This window comes from Heptranchias perlo, unplaced genomic scaffold, assembly GCF_035084215.1.
Source record: "Heptranchias perlo isolate sHepPer1 unplaced genomic scaffold, sHepPer1.hap1 HAP1_SCAFFOLD_65, whole genome shotgun sequence".
NCBI classification, from domain to species: Eukaryota; Metazoa; Chordata; class Chondrichthyes; order Hexanchiformes; family Hexanchidae; genus Heptranchias; species Heptranchias perlo.
In genome coordinates this window covers 1,681,466-1,698,769 of record NW_027139677.1, presented here as the reverse complement: position 1 = coordinate 1,698,769, position 17,304 = coordinate 1,681,466, and the positions used below count along the sequence as shown (strand labels likewise).

The 17,304-nt window shown below is 44.5% G+C and overlaps 1 protein-coding gene across 1 annotated transcript; it reads right to left on the bottom strand.

The window, feature by feature from the left end:
- Positions 1-5,082: 5,082 nt before the first annotated feature.
- On the bottom strand, positions 5,083-14,732 carry LOC137318123 (erythroblast NAD(P)(+)--arginine ADP-ribosyltransferase-like). The gene is made up of 6 exons (XM_067981096.1): positions 14,627-14,732; positions 12,841-13,610; positions 9,780-9,806; positions 8,113-8,165; positions 5,461-5,527; positions 5,083-5,364 (listed from the first exon to the last, which is right to left on the bottom strand). Exons 1-6 carry the CDS (start codon positions 14,670-14,672, stop codon positions 5,083-5,085), a joined length of 1,245 nt encoding a protein of 414 aa, XP_067837197.1. The 5' UTR covers positions 14,673-14,732.
- Between the last annotated feature and the right edge of the window lie 2,572 nt (positions 14,733-17,304).

Genomic DNA, 17,304 nt, shown 5'->3' with positions numbered 1-17,304 from the left:
ACACTGGTGGTGAGCATATAATCAGTTCACTGGTGGTTTTTTTTTAATTGGATGCGGGCGACGCTGGCGAGACCAGCATGAATTGCCCATCCCTAATTTTCTTTTCGAAGGTGGTGGTGAGCCGCTTTGTTAAACGGCTGCAGTCCGTTTAGTGAAGTTTCTCCCACAGTGCTGCTCGGTAGGGAGTTACAGGATTTTGACCAAGCGACGAAGAAACGGCGATATATTTCCAAGTCGGGATGGTGTGTGACTTGGAGTGGAACGTGCCCTTGTCCTTCTAGGTGGTACAGGTCGCGGGTTTGGGAGATGCTGTCGAAGATGCCTTGGCGAGTTGCTGCAGTGCATCCTGTGGATGGTACACACTGCAGACACATTACGGCGGTGGTGAAGCGAGTGAATGTTTCGGGTGGTCGATTGCGTGCCAATCAAGCCGGCTGCATTGTCTGGGATGGTGTCGAGCTTCTGGGGTGTTGTTGGAGCTGCACTCATCCAGTCAAGTGGACAGTATTCCAGCACACTCGTGACTTGTGCCTTGTAGATGGTGGAAAGGCTTTGCGGAGTAAGGAAGTGAGTCACTCGCCGTAGAATACCCATCCTCTGAACTGCTCATGTAGCCACAGTATTTATATGGTTAGTCCAGTTAAGCTTCCGGTCAATGGTGACCCCCAGAATTATGATGAATCATAGAATCATAGAATCACAGAAGTTTACAACATGGAAACAGGCCCTTCGGCCCAACATGTCCATGTCGCCCAATTTATACCACTAAGCTAGTCCCAATTGCCTGCACTTGGCCCATATCCCTCTATACCCATCTTACCCATGTAACTGATAGAATCATAGAATGGTTTGGGATTCGGCGATGGTAATGCCCTTGAATATCAAGGGGAGGTGGTTAGACTCTCTCTTGTTGGAGATGGTCATTGTCTGCCACTTGTCTGGCGCGAATGGTACTTGCCACTTATCATCCCAAGCCTGGTTGTTGTCCAGGTCTTGCTACATGCGGGCACGGACTGCCTCATTATCTGAGGGGTTTCGAATGGAATTGAACACTGTGAAATCATCAGCGAACATCCCCATTTCTGACCTTATGATGGAGGAAAGGCCATTGAAGAAGCAGCTGAAGATGGTTGGGCCGAGGACACTGCCCTAACGAAGTCCTGCAGCAATGTATTGGGGGTGAGATGATTGGCCTCCAACGACCACTGCCAACTTCCTTTTTGCTAGGTATGACTCCAGCCAATGGAGAGTTTTCCCCCTGATTCACATTGACGTAAATTTTACACGGGCTCCTTGGTGCCACACTCGGTCAAATGCTGCCTTGATGTCAAGGGCAGTCACTCTCACCTCACCTCTGGAATTCAGCTCTTGTGTCCATGTTTGGACCAAGGCTGTAATGAGGTCTGGAGCCGAGTGGTCCTGGCGGAACCCAAACTGAGCATCGGTGAGCAGGTTGTTGGTGAGTAAGTGCCGCTTGATAGCACTGTCGATGACGCCTTCCATCAATTTGCTGATGATTGAGAGTCGACTGCTCGGACGATAATTGGCCGGATTTGATTTGTCTTGCTTGACGTGGACAGGACATACCTGGGCAATTTTCCACATAGTCGAGTAAATGCCAGTGTTGTAGCTGTACTTGAACAGTTTGGCGAGAGGTGCGGCTAGTTCTGGAGCACAAGTCTTCAGCACTACAGCCGGGATGTTGTCGGGGCCCAGAGCCTTTGCTGTATCCAGTGCACTCAGGCGCTTTTTGATCTCAGGTGCAGTGAATTGAATTGGCTGAAGACTGGCTTCTGTGATGGTTAGGACATCGAGAGGAGGCCCAGATGGATCATCCACTCGGCACTTCTGGCTGAAGATGGTTGCAAACGCTTCAGCCTTGTCTATTGCGCTCACGTGCTTGACTCTGGCATCGTTGTGAATTGGGATGTTTACAGAACCTCCTCCTCCCGTTAGTTGTTTAATTGTCCACCACCATTCACGACTGGATGTTGCAGGACTGCAGAGCTTTTATCTGAACCGTTGGTTGTGGAATCGCTTTGCTCTGTCCATAGCATGTTGCTTCCTCTGTTTAGCATCCATGTAGTCCCGAGTTGTAGCTTTACCAGGTTGGCACCTCAATTTAATTACGCCTGTTGCTGCTCCGCGCATGCACTTCTATACTCGTCATTGAACCAGGGTTGGTAACGGTAGAGTGAGGAATATGCCGGGCCATGAGGTTACAGATTGTGCTGAAATACAATTCTGGTGCTGCTGATGGCCCACAGCGCCTCATGTGTGCCCATTTTTAGCTGCGAGAACTGTTCTGCATCTATCCCTTTTCGCACGGTGATAGTGCCACATAACACGTTGGATGGTGTGTGTTCTCTGTGCTAAGAAGGAACCTCGTCTCCACGAGGACTGTGCGGTGGTCACTCCTACCAATACTGTCATGGACAGATGCATCTGAGACAGGTTGATTGGTGAGGATGAGTTCAAGTAGGTTTTTCCCTCGTGCTGGTTCGCCCACCACCTCCCGTAGGCCCGGTCTGGCAGCTATGTCCTTCAGGGCTCGGCCACCTTGGTCAGTAGTGGTGCTACCAAGCAATTTTTAGTGATGGGCATTGAAGTCCCCCACCCAGAATACATTCTGTGCCATTGCTTCCCGCAGTGCTTCCTCCAAGTGGTGCTCAACATGGTGGAGGACTGATTCATCAGCTGAGAGAGGCGGTAGGTGGTAATCAGCAGGAGGCTTCCTTGCCCATGTTTGACCTGATGCCATGAGATTTCATGGGTTCCGGACTCAATGTTGAGGACTCCCAGGGCCATTCCCTCCTGACTGTATATCACTGTACCGCCACCTCTGCTCTGTCTGTCCTGCCCGTGCGACATGACATACCAGGGATGGTGATGGAAGATTCTGGGACGTTGGCTGAAATGTGTGATTCTGTGAGTATGGCTATGCCAGGCTGTTGCTTGACTAGTCTGAGGGACAGCTCTCCAAATTTTAGCACAATTTCCCAGATGTTGGTGAGGGGGACTTTGCAGGGTCGACTGGGCCAGGTTTGCCGTCGTCATGTACCGGTGCCTCGTGGTCCGATGCCAGGTGGTCCGTCCGGTTTTAATCTTATTATGACTTTTCGTAGCGAGATTTTACAACTGATTGGCTTGTTCGGCCATTTCAGAGGGCAATTAAGAATCAACCACATTGCTGTTGGCTTGGAGTCACATCTCGGCCAGACCGGGTAAGGACGGCAGTTTTCCTTCCCTAAAGGGCATTCGTGAACGAGATGGGTTTTTACGACAATCCGGGAGTTTCATAGCCACCATTACTGATACCAGCATTTGAACTCCAGATTTTATTTTAATTAATTGAATTTGAATTAATTGAATTTAAATTCCCCAGCTGGCGTGGCAGAGATTTGAACTCGTGACTCCGGATTATTAGTCCAGGCTTCAGGATTACTGTTCCAGTAACACAACCACTATGCTACCGTCTGTTGGCCTTCATTCCAAGCGGATTTGAGTATAGGATCAGGGATGTCTTAGTGCAGTTATGCAGGGCCTTGTTGAGACCACATCTGGAGTATTGTGTGCAGTTTTCGTCTCCTTATCTGAGGAAGGATGTCCTTGCCATGGATGGAGTGCAACGACGGTTTACCAGATTGTTTCCTGGGATGGCAGGACTGTCGTATGAGGAGAGATTGGGTCGACTCGGCCGATATTCACTCGAGTTTGGAAGAATGAGAGGTAATCTCATCGAAACATATACAATTCTAACAGGACTAGACAGACTGGATGCAGGGAGGATGTTCCCGATGACTGGGAAGTCCAGAACCAGGGGTGACAGCCTCAGGATATAGGGTGTGCCATTTAGAACTGATATGAGGAGAAATTTCTTCACTCAGAGAGTGGTGAACCTGTGGATTTTTCTACCACAGAAGGCAGTGGAGGCCAAGTCATTAGATGTATTCAAGAAGGAGATAGATATATTTCTTAATGCTCAAGGGATCACGTGATATGTGGAAAAAGCGGTAACAGGATACTGATTTACACGATCAGCTATCGTCATTTTGAATGGCGGAGCAGTCCCGAAGGGCCGAATGGCCGATTCTTTCTTCTATTTTCTCTGTTTCTCGGGAACTATCCCCAACTTCGCACTTACTGATTTGACAGCTGTTTTTATTTCTCACCCAATTTAAATATTCTGGTAAAACACTATTTATTTATTTATTTATTTATTTATTTATTTATTTTAAAATCAGTTACTTCGTTCATCGTTTCCTTCACATTGGACCGAATTGGAGTTTCTGCGACCAGCAGTTTAAAACGAGGTATTGCATCGAGAGCAGTGGGGCCCGGGTATAAAAACGTTCTCTGGTCCGATTTTTTTAAAAGGGCATCCCCATTTTGTTTGTATACGAACCTCAGCAAATCATTAACAAAGTGAATTGGGGCGAGATCGGTCAGTTTTATACTATTGAGGCTGGCAGCTGTCGTCAGTTTTGCAACTACGAGACTGACAAACACCAATTATTACCGAGGCGACCGCACAAACCCAGGATATATCGCCACTGAAGCATTTGAGTTCCGGTCCAAACACATGTATATATGCAGCTACCAAGAGAAAATCCGGAGAAGAGCTGAAGAAGCTGCTGAAATCACCCTGGACACTGATTCTAAGATTGGTTAAAAATGAACGAAATGCGAACTAGAGCTCCCTTTGGGACATTAGATTTCACTTTCAGCCCCGATTCCAGTTTAGACTGAGGTTCCCTCTCCTTACCGCTACATAAAGATGGTTCTTGTAAAAACTCACAGGTCGGCGACGATATTTCATGCCCTTTGTGGCATTTAACGCCAACATTGACCGTGGGTTTCGACAGTTTCGAAAGTTCATTGGCCGAGTGACTCCTGACAAATAAGGACATTCCCCCTTAAGTAAGAAACGTGTCAGTGATGAAGTGAACTTTAATATTGGAATAGAATATTTGATCAACGAGTTTAATATCACTGTGCGAGGGCGGGAATTCAATTCTACCGTGTAATTGACAGGAAAATCCACCCGTTTTAGGGAAAGATTCGATCGTTTAGGACTCCTGGTCAATTTACTTTTTCCTCGGAGATTTGATGAACACGATGATTATTCTCCAGGGTTTCACCATCTTTGAGTGTTAACTGTCGTTGCGTCGTTTTACCTGCTTTTTCTGATATCTCGTTAATGAGAAATAGCTGCAGGCTGCTCAGCAACTTTAAATCAAGCTGTTCTTTGTTGTCACTGAATGCATCACGGGGAATCCGACTGCTCGTAATCTGAATCAGCGACCGGTAAAACTGGTAAGAATTTATAATAACCTTAATATTCGGGATATTGCAGGCCAGGACCTGGAATCAACACTCTCAGATATTGAGATTGAATAATCCGCTCTGTGTTTTTGTGTACAGACAGTAACATGCAATAACCTCTGCCCTTTTACCAACTGTTTTTTTACGGGGCATCCGCAGTGCGAGGCTGTGTATCGGAGCTCCGTCTGGTACCACTGGAGACCTGGGTTTGAGAACGTTGCTCGGTGCAAAGGCATCAGGTGAAAACTTGAGATAATTTAATAAAACTTTGTCCCCTGCCAGTTGCTGTACCTCGGATCAAATTCGTTCCCAATTTATCCTGCAGTGTATGGTTACAGATTGGAAGATGTTGAGGGGAGGCTGCTCCCGGGACGGGTCAAATCCGCTGTTCACACTGCAGCATGTGTAATATCATCAGATATCTTTGAATGTGTCCACTTTACTCTTCACAACACCGTGTTACACCTAGAATACAGACAGCGTTAAGTCCGCTCGATCTGGACACGCTTTCTGTGATTGATGAGCACCACAGATATTGATTGTTCTGTTGGTTTAAATTTATTCTACATTTATTGGCTTGCAATGAGTTTTATTTTGAACAGCAGGATTGTATTTTTATCGCAGTGCCTTGCATCTATCGGATGTATGTAGTAGTCCAACCAGTAGCTTTAATGGGAAATTGAAAGTTAAGGGCCCGTGAAGAGTAGAGATCCAAGTGTAAATGGATAACCCCTCTGCTGAAAGGTGGCTCATCGAATCATCACTCCAGAGGCTAAAAGCTGCGCCCCAGGGATGGAAGGAGGTTGAATCTATGACGCCGTTGGTAAAGACAAGGTCCTGTAAACTCTGAATGTAATTATTCACACGTGGTCTTCAGCTTTATTGTAAACGGGTTATTCAAAGTTATTAACTTTAACTATCTTAGGAAGTACTCTTAAACTAATCACACCAATTTATAACCACAGACTCTGGTCGATGTTGTAGTCAATGCTCATCATCCTTTGGTGTTGATTTACTGCGATACATGGATTGCTTTTGCAACCGTTGCTACTTAACCTTGTTATGTAACTCTGCCCGTAGTTATTTGCTACTCAATTGCTACATAACTCTGATGACATGTGTTTATGTCTATTAATCGTCCATGTGCCCAAATTTTACTGTAAGTTGTGATTTGTTACAGTGAAATAGTGTTTAGTGTATGACTTTGACCTGGCTTCTTCCTTGATGGTTTGGGAAGAAAGAGTTTGATGATAACCTAATCGAGGGTTAGTAAATTAAATTTATTTTGATCCAAACTGGGTTAAACGCAAGGCAGTTCGATAACCGAATCAGGCAACACTCACCCTGTGATATTGTTCCCTTGCTCATTAGTATAGTGGACAAGTGCAATAGCTACAATGGTGTGTGTATTTATATCTCTTTATATATAGAGAGAGATAGATATATGGATAGATATAGATATGATTTTGTGTAGTTAAATCCTTTGGTGCTGAATGTTTAAATAGAGCAGGACGGATATCAGGGCAGTAAGCTCTTAAAACCATGAACTTGCAGGAGAGGCAGCCTTACAATTCGACCTTCTGACCGGATTATATGAAAAAGCTAAAAGATGAAAGACCAAACAATCTTGACTTAGTTAGGGATGGGACTCTTATCCGATGCTGGGACGTCGGAAAACAATGAAACCTCACAGGCTGGTCCAGGACACCTGGCCTGGAATTTGGAGGAGTCAAAGAAGGTCTGGGGGACCATGGATTACCAGCTTTGACGCAAAGGCAGGATCAGATAAGATGAGGCAAAACAGTCTTAAGCCCCCGTGTAAGTTGATGTTTGGTTAAGGCCAGAGGTGGGACACAATTTGTTTGTGCAGACCCCTGAAAGGTGGAAGATAGTGGGCAAGCAAATAACTCGAGGCACCATTGGACACCTTGACTTTTATGATAGACTACAATAGGACAAGGGCCCATGGAAATAGCTAACATTGTGTCCACCCCCAAAAAGGGATATAAAAAGAGCACCCTGCCTTGATATCAGATTGTAGAGACTTAGTAGGAGTAACGTAACTTTGACAAACGATCCGGATGAATAGAAGAGGCTCCAGGCGGAGCAGGACTGATGAAGAGGTATCCAAGCGGTCACCCCAGGCGGGGCAGAAGACGTGTGAATCGACGAAGATACCCCAGGCAGGTTTGGAAAGCGCGCTTTCTTCAAGACTCCTGGGCAGACACGACTCGACGGATTGAGGAATTGGTGACATCGCTTGCTCTGAGTTCTAAACCACTGCGTGTGTTGGTCCTTTCATGAATTTAAATAAAGCACCTTTTTACTAAATTGGAGTCATGTCAATTACCGACAACTGGATATAAAATCTTAGACCTTCCACATTGTCCCATCAAACACTCCCAGGGCAGGTACATGGTTAGATGCAGAGTAAAGCTCCCTCTACACTGTCCCATAAACACTCCCAGGGCAGGTACACTACTGGTTAGATACAGAGTAAAGCTCCCTCGTCACTGTCCCATCAAACACTCCCAGGGCAGGTACAGGGTTAGATAGAGAGTAAAGCTCCCTCTGCACTTCCACATCCAGCACTCCCAGCTCAGCTACAGCACGTGTCAAATATATTTCAGAGCTCTCTCGACATTCTCCTTACAATGCCTCTCCACATTATAGCTTCCGAATTAAGCACAGTAAGTTTAAATGCAGACTGAAACCAATAACCATTTCGTGCATGAATCCCAATATCTGACCAGCACCCCTTAATATAAAAGTCTAATCTCGCCGTACCCACTGGACACTGAGCGGATCGATACTTCACCAAAAGCGTTTGCGACGAGTGCCTTTGAAACAGAACACAAAGTTAAATTATTTCGCTATTCACCCACGACGTGTTGGGAGCCAAGGTCGGTTAAGGATTTTTTTGCTCTAATCATAAACTGACCTTTGACAGCGAGTCTTGTTTGGAGAGACCAAGGGGCCGATTTTCTTGTTATTGTAAACCAGGTAGTCTGTGCGCTGAGCACACAGAGGAAAATCGGGCGGTGAGAACCACACATTCATTTCAGAGTCCGCCCGATTTTTATCCTGCAGATCATCCAATCCACCCAGTCTTATTAGAAAAAAACCAGCCCGGTTATCACTCCTCCCAGAGCACATCTAAGTAGAAGTTATTGGTGTTTTTATATAAGTTTGTTACAAAGGCACTGATTAAAGTGAACATTTACCTCGACTACATTGATAAACGTACATCTGCTGAAATAAAGCTGCTGACTAAATCGCTATTCATGTGGTTTCAATAGGAATACGAGATACACGTGTGGCCTTGCAATGAAAAATGCCCCTATTCCCAAAAGCTGGATAACGCAATATCCTCTGCCAGTAAACAGGCTCGTCCCTCATTCCCTTGTCTTCATCGTTATCATTAGGTACAGTACAATCGAACTCCATTGTTAAAGTTCATTGCAAGACCATGGTTTGCTCACTTCATAGATCCCCATTCCATAGACACTATTTACATATAACCCATAAGAATTCAAACTAATCTCATCTCCCTGCTCGCTCCCAAAAGTCGTAGTTCTTTCTCTGCTTCAAATGTTTACCAACTCTTTTCTTAAAATATACAATGGTCTTTGCCTCAGATATTTCTTGTGAAACAGCATTCACTGCTTGACATGTTCACAGAGGAGGTCACTTCATAGCAGATACAGCGATGGAGAAGAAGGACTGGACACGGCAGACCTGCTATAAAGGTGGGGGAGGAGCAGCAAAAACGTGCAGGCGCCCGGGGACATTTTCTTAGCAAATCCGTTTTATAAAAGACTACTTGTTCCAAGAATGATGAATCGGACAGGGCAGCCACGAAATACCCTGGCAGGGGGATTACACAAGCTGGGCGAGAGCTATGAGCAAGATATCAGAAGGAGTGGGCGATTTAATAACGAGAAGATTGGACAGACTGATTCAAAACCATGAAAGGCAACCCTTGAATAGTGTGTTTTCTCCCAGGTGTCACTGTGATGGGCAAAATGGACCAAATGCAGAAGGTCTTGGAAAGGAACGGTGTTCATGTCAGAAGTAACATAGGGAGGAATAGTATTCACCTCCTGTAAAATGGGGTCCATAAATTATATCAAAACATTGGACCTTAAAGGGATGAAGTTTCGTAAACCAGCTTTAATTCTGTGATCCATATCTGCATCTTGAAGATGGCAGAACGTTTTTGTGGAGATACCTGTCAGATCCGGGGAAGGAAGCACTTTTGGCAAAGCAGATCAGTTTCAGTTTGTGGACGAGTATAAGAAACTTACCCAGGTAACACTGTGTGAAGATAACACCGAGACTGGAAGGAGCTAAAACTCACATTAGGCAAAAATGTGAAGTGCAGAAACCGAGGGATCTGGAGTAAGAGAGATAGAAAAGAGCATTCATTGCTTCACATGTGCATAAGCACTTACCGTCATGCGTGCAAAATCGCCAATAATCTGAATATAAGGGATATAGTAACGATTGTGAAAGTGACAATAATAAATTTAATGCAGTACAAAGGGATCTTGGTGTCCTAGTGACAGAAAATCAAAAAGTTAGTATGCAGGTGCAGCAGGTGATCAAGAAGGCCAATGGAATGTTGGCTTTTATTGCTAGGGGGATATAATATAATAACAGGGACGTATTGCTGCAGTTATATAAGGTTTTGGTGAGACCGCACCTGGAATACTGCATACAGTTTTGGTGTTCATAATTAAGAGATACTTGCTCTCGAGGCAGTGCAAAGAAGGTTCACTCGGTTAATCCCGGGGATGAGGGGGCGGACATATGAGGAGAGGTTGAGTAGATTGGGACTCTACTCATTGGAGTTCAGAAGAATGAGAGGCGATCTTATTGAAACATATAAGATTGTGAAGGGGCTTGATCGGGTGGATGCGGTAAGGATGTTCCCAAGGATGGGTGAAACTAGAACTTGGGGGCATAATCTTAGAATAAGGGGCTGCTCTTGCAAAACTGAGATGAGGAGAAACTTCTTCACTCAGAGGGTAGTTAGTCTGTGGAATTTGCTGCCCCAGGAAGCTGTGGAAGCTACATCATTAAATAAATTTAAAACAGAAATCGACAGTTTCCTAGAAGTAAAGGGAATTAGGGTTTACGGGGAGCGGGCAGGAAATTGAACATGAATTTAGATTTGAGGTTAGGATCAGATCAGCCATGATCTTAATGAATGGCGGAGCAGGCTCGAGGGGCCGGTTGGCCTACTCCTGCTCCTATTTCTTATGTTCTTATGTTCTTATGTAAAATTTACAACAATTTTGATACATTTTGATTAATTCAGTTAAATATTCAGAACACGGAAATGGCACATTGGTGTTCAACTTTCAAACATTCATGTTTATTCGATATTATAAATTTGTTCCGTGTTAATTTTATTCGACTGTTTCACCTGTACAATTTTGGATATCACTGAGAATTAATTGACATTTTCAGTCAGTTATTAATTGCTGTGCTGATATTTCCTCTGTTGTTTCTGAACAGTCCATACATGTGACTTACAGTTAATAATCAAACATTGAGATTCGGCCTAAGGAACAAACTCTTTGAAATTCAGAGCAAGAGGAGAGGTGGGACCGATTAAGAACCAAATTGGAGACATAATCATGAAGGCAGAGAGCATGGCTGAGGTACTAAATGAGTTCTTTGCACCTGTCTTTACCAAGGAAGAAGATACTGCCAAATTCACAGTAAAAGAGGAGGTAGTTGAGGTACTGGATAGGCTAAAAATTGATAAAGTGGACGTACGAGAAAGGCTAGCTGTACTTAAAGTAGATAAATCACCCGGTCCGAATGGGATGCATCTTAGATTGCTGAGGGAATTAAGGGTGGAAATTGTGGAGGTACTGGCCATAATCTTCCAAACAAACATACATAAGGGGGTGGTGCCGGAGGACTGGAGAATTTCAAATGTTACGCACTTGTTCAAAAAAGGGTGTAACGATAAACCGAGCAACTACAGGGCAGTCAGTTTCACCTCGGTGGTTGGGAAACTTTTAGAAACAATACTCCGCAACAAAATTAACAGTGACTTGGACAAGTGGGGATTAATTAAGGAAAATCAGCACGGATTTGGTAAAGTCAAATCGTGTTGAACTAAGTTGATTGATATTTTTGACGAGGTAACAGAGAGGGCCGATGAGGGCAACACGGTTGATGCGGTGCATATCGACTTCGAAAAGGTGTTTGATAAAGTGCCTCATAATAGGCTGGTCAGCAAAGTTGAAGCCCACGGAATAAAAGGGACAGTGGCAGCATGGATACAGAATTGGCCAAGTGACAGGAAACAGAGTGTAATGGTGAACTGTTATTGTTCGGATTGGAGGATGGTACAGAGTAGTGTTTCCCAGGGGTCAGAACTAGGACCACTGCTTTTCTTGATATGTATTAAGGATTTGGACTTGGGTGTACAGGGCACAATTACTAAATTTGCAGATGAAACAAAACTTGGAGATGCAGAGAACAGTGAGGCGGATAATAGCAGACTTCAAGAGGATATAGACATGCTGGTGGAATGGGTGGACACGTGGCAGATGAAATTTAACGCAGAGAAGTGTGAACTGATGCATTTTGGTAGGAAGAATGAGGAGGGGCAATATAAACTAAAGGGCACAACTCTAAAGGCGTACAGGAACAATGGGACCAGGGGTATATGTGCACAAATCTTTGAAGGTTGCAGGGCAAGTTGAGAAAACGGTTAAGAAAGCATTCTGAATCATGGGTTTTATCAATAGAGGCATCGTGTACAAAGGCAAGGAGGTTATGTTGAACCTTTATAAAACACTGGTTCAGCCCCAACTGTCTATTGTGTCCAATTCTGGGCACCGCACTTTTGGAAGGATGTCAAGATCTCAGAGACTTTAGTTACGTGCATAGACTGGAGAAGAAGGAGTTGTTCTCCTTCGAGCAGAGAAGTTTGAGAGGAGATTTCATAGAGGTGTTCAAAATCATGAAGGGTTCAGACAGTGTCGCTGGAGAAAAACTGTTCCCATTGGCGGAAGGGTCAAGAACCATATGATACAGATTTAAGGTGATTGGGAAAAGAACCAAAGGAGGCATGAGGAAAAACTTTTTTACACAGCGAATTGTTATGATCTGGAATGCACTGTCCGCGGGGGTGGTGGTGACAGATTCAATCGTGGCTTTCGAAATATAATTGGATAAAGACTTGAAAAAAAATAATTGCAGGGCGGAGGAGTGGGACAAGCAGGTTTGCTCTTGCAGAGAGCCGGCACGGACTCAAAGGGCCGAATGGACTCCTTCTGTGCTGTGACCATTGTGGAATTATTAGTTGCGGGCTGAAGCAACAGTTATTCATCAACAAACCATATTACCCTTTGTTACGAAAGTTTAGTGCAAGTTACAGCGAGGTGCAGGAATTTACTAACATTTTACACCGAGATGGAAACCAGCGCTGCCAGAATCCACAATCCCCCTAATGCTGAAATACGAGCCCCCCCGCCCCCCACTCCGCACCAACACTAGCTTCCCATCTTCGCCCATTTCCACCTTAACATTGGTTCCCTGCAACCCGTCCCCCGTGAGTTCAATCTTAGTGCCATGTTCCATTTGAGATATCATTCCGACTCGAAACACCTCGTAAGGTAGAATCAGAATCTCCTTTTCATGAGGTTCACTCGAGCAGTTATAGATTGGGGTACCGTAATCTGTGGTTATCTCAAATATCGTGTTAATGTTTTTGCTCTTGTCAATGAAGCCAAGAGCAACCTGTTCATCAAGAGAAGAAGAAGCAAAGTATCCAAATCGGACCGTTGCTCCCTTTGTAGACTTAACCAGCTTGCTAATCCCTCTGTAAGTGTGATATGTTGTATTGCCGGAAACGACTCTTAGTTTTTGGAGGGCAGTGGATAGAAGATAATGAAAACTTTTGAAGTTGAAACTCTTATCGTAGATTGAGTCGGTAGCTCCGTACCGCCTAACGGCTTCATTGAACATGCTGTGGAACCCGTTTCCCTTCGGGTCCTGCAGAGTATAGGCATAAACCGCTAACATGTGCTCTCTTTTCAGTCCACTCGGTACTTTGCATTTCATGTGTTTTTCTGCAATCTTCCAAACTTCATCAAACTTTTGACTTCTATTTCTCTCTGCCTGGATGTAGTTAATGGCGATTTCATCCGATTCCGGACTCTGGGTGAATATGTAAGCTGCAGAGTTTGGTGCCATGTCCAGATGGATGACATTTTTCTCGTTCTTTCCGCTGACGCTGACAGCACGATTGTCCTGGCCTGTAAAACAAAGCAGGAATGTGACCAATCTACATCAACACTTTATAGAGACATTTAGAATATGACCCAAACTGCGGGACACCGTCCAAGTTACAAAGAGAAAGGAAGAACGTGAGGTAAATGGGAACCAAACAACAAGGTTTGGTCGTATAAACCTTAAGATATTTGCGAGAAGAAAAGATGATGTTGGTCAGGGGGGAAATTTCTGGATTTTCTGCCTGGGCGGAGAGCAGACAGGGAATTTTAGCAGTGAGAATAAGGCGCTGGTTATAGAACCTTCCCGATTTTCCTTCCATTAAATTAAAGGGAAGGTCAATCAGCTGGGCTCTTTTCCCTGCCTGGATTCGCCCGCCAGATTATCGGTCCGTTTTCCGTTCTCGAGGAATTTTGAAGAATGAGAGGTGATCTTATTGAAACATATAAGATCCTGAGGGGACTAGATGTGGTGGATGCTGAGTGGATGTTTTCCCTGGTGGGAGAGACTAGAACTAGGGGTCTCCCAATGAAGAAGGAGATGAGGAGAAACCATTTCTATCAGAGGATCGTGAGTCTGTGGAACTCCCTTCACCAGAGAGCGGTGGAGGCAGGGTCATTGAATATTTTTAAGGCGAAGTTAGACAGATTCCTGATTTACAAGGGAGTCAAAGGTTACAGTCGGTAGACGGAAAAGTAGGGTTGAGGTCACAATCAGATCATCCAAGATCTTATCAAATGGCAGAGCAGGCTCGAGGGGCCGAATAGCCTGCTCTTAATTCGTATGTTCGTATGTTAAAGCCCTGACGGTGAAGGCAGACATCTATACCCAGATGTTCCACAGATGTGAGTTCCACGAAAAGGTTGTCCAGTTACATCAGTGCGGTGCGTTTTCCTTCCAATACAATGAGGATTGTTGGTATCAATCCCTCAAGGTTTGAAAAACAAGGATATTTGATGAAAAGAAAATCAACAGAATAAAGAGCATTGGATACAAACATCGAGATTTTTAATCTGCTTTAACGAAGGATGTAGATACTTACAATTAGAACACAGGACAATAAGCAGAGTAAGAACGAAAGAGTGCATTGTTTCTGCCTTCCGTTCCCCGTACGTCCAGGTGAACTCACTCCTGTCCCTCTGATCAGTGTCTCTTTAGGATCTGGCCTTTTATTCTGAAGAAGTGTAGCAGAATTTGTAAAGTTAACATGCGGCCCAGTAACACTGAAACTGAAACGAGTTGTCCTTGGTTCGATATGAGTGTGATCGAATTTACTTATTAATATCCCTATTCGGTAAATAATTTCGCGAATACTGCGCCGACCTTCAGATTGCTGGATTTATAGCTGATGCATTAAAGTCCGTCAACAAACTGTGAATTCTATATGTAATAAAACAATATAATTCACTTAGAATTGGCCTTGTGCACATCTTAGGTCGTTTAATCCGAGACCCCACGCCGCCAGCAGGGTCTCGCAGGAAGCGATTGCTTTCTTGGAAAATTATGAAAGAACATTCGATCACATTCGGTGTGTTCAAATCATTGGGCAGAAAACAGGAACATCTCACCCGCGATTTTCTGTCAAGCCGCCGATTGGGCGAGAAGCACCGTTGGTAACGCGATTGGTTAAGAGATATTAAGATAGGGTGGGGGCAAGGCCATGTCGGATTTGAAGAGCGGCGTGAGGATTGTAAGTCCAACGCATGCAGGACTTATATTAGCACAGGAAGTGATAGCTGCCTGAAAATGTAAATTAATCATCATTAATATCGACAAGTGTACAGGTGAAACAATGGAATAAAATTAACAATGAACAAATTCATAATATCATCACTTGCACAAAGCCGACTCTCCCATTTCATTATCTATGGCAGCACTTTAACACTTCGAATCATGGAATCATAGAAAGGGTACGGGATGGAGGGAGGCCATTTGGCCCATCGAGTCCACGCCGGCTCGATGAAAGAGCAACCCAGCAGGTCCCACTCCCTTGCCCTAAGCAGGTAGCCCTGCACTTTTTTTTTCTTTCAAGTTTTTATCCAGTTCCCTTTTGAAGGCCACGATTGAATCAGCCTCCACCACCCCCTCGGGCAGTGCATTCCAGATCCTAACCACTCGCTGTGGAAAAAAGTTTTCTTCATGTCATCTTTGGTTCTTTTGCCAATCACCTTAAATCAATGTCCTCTGGTTCTTGACCCTTCCGCCAATTGGAACAGTTTCTTTCTGTCTATTATGTATGGACCCTTCATGATTTTGAATAACTCTATCAAATCTCCACGCAAGCGTCCCTGTTCCAAGGAGAACAACACCAGCTTCTCCAGTCTATCCCTGCAACGAATGTCCCTCATCTCTGGAATCATTCTGGTGAATCTGTTCTGCACCCTCTCTAAGGCCTTCACATCTTCCCTAAAGTGACACAATACTCCAGTTGTGGCCAAGCCAATGTTTTATAAAGGTTCATCGTGGCTTCCATACTTCTGTATTCTATGCCTCTAATTATGAAGCCCAGGATCCCGTATGCTTTTTTAAACGCGTTCTCAATCTGTCCTGCCACCTTCAATGATTTGTGAACATATACCACCAGATCTCTCTTTTCCTATACACCTTTTAGAATTCTGCACTCTCATTTATATTGCCTTTCCTCGTTCATCTTGCCGAAATGTATCAATTCGTATTATTCTGCGTTAAATTTCATCTGCCACGTGTCCGCCCATGCCACCAGCCTGTCCATATCCTCTTGAAGTCTGTCACAATCCTCCTCATTGTTCACTACCCTTCCAAGTTTTGTGACATCTGCAAATGTTGAATTTCAAGTCATTGATGTATATCAAGAAAAACAGTGGTCCTCCTAGTGACCCCTGGGGGACACCACTGTACATCTCCCTTCAGTCCGAAAATCTATCATTCACCTCTACTCACTGTTTCCTGTCCCTTAGCCAATTATGTATCCATGTTGTTACTACCCCTTTTATTCCATGGGCCGCAATCTTGATGATAAGCCTACAGTGCGGCAATTTATCAAACGCCTTTTGAAAGTCCACATACACCACGTCAACTGCATTGCCCTCATCGATCCTCTCTTTTACCTCATCAAAGAACTCTATCAGGTTGGGGGATTTTCCATTTCAGCGCTCCAGGCGCTGGCCCATTGCACATGTCAGGAAATTGCGCTTTCTGGGTCCACGATTTTCCACTCACAAATTTCAATGAGAAAACAATCACATGCGGCCAGTGGACGATAGCGCCCCTGCCGGTGCAGACCCGTTGCTGCAGCGCCCATGATGTAAATTCATCCTTTTTCAAGGTTCATCGTCGCTTCCATGCACATGGATGTGTATAGCACAGAAGGAAACCATCATGCCACCGTGACTGTACCGGCTGTTTGCGAGGAAAATCTAAACTAATCCCATTCTCCCGCGTTCTCCCATTGCCCTGCAATCGAGAGAAACAATTTCATGCATCGGCTTTTCACCTGACGCATTGCTATTTGAATGTTCCGTCCCCTTGTTCTGTTTTGCTCGAACGGAGTGAAGATTCGTTCCTTGCCCGTTAAACACAAAGAAAGGAATTGATCGGGTAAAACAGAGAAAGAATTTTCACTCTGGTCAAATCAGTACATGCAGGCAGAATATTAAATTAGCCCACCAATTTAACACAAGAATTATAACTATAGTTAATCCTGTAGTTCATTGCAGCTCACTCCCTTCATCTCACGTATCA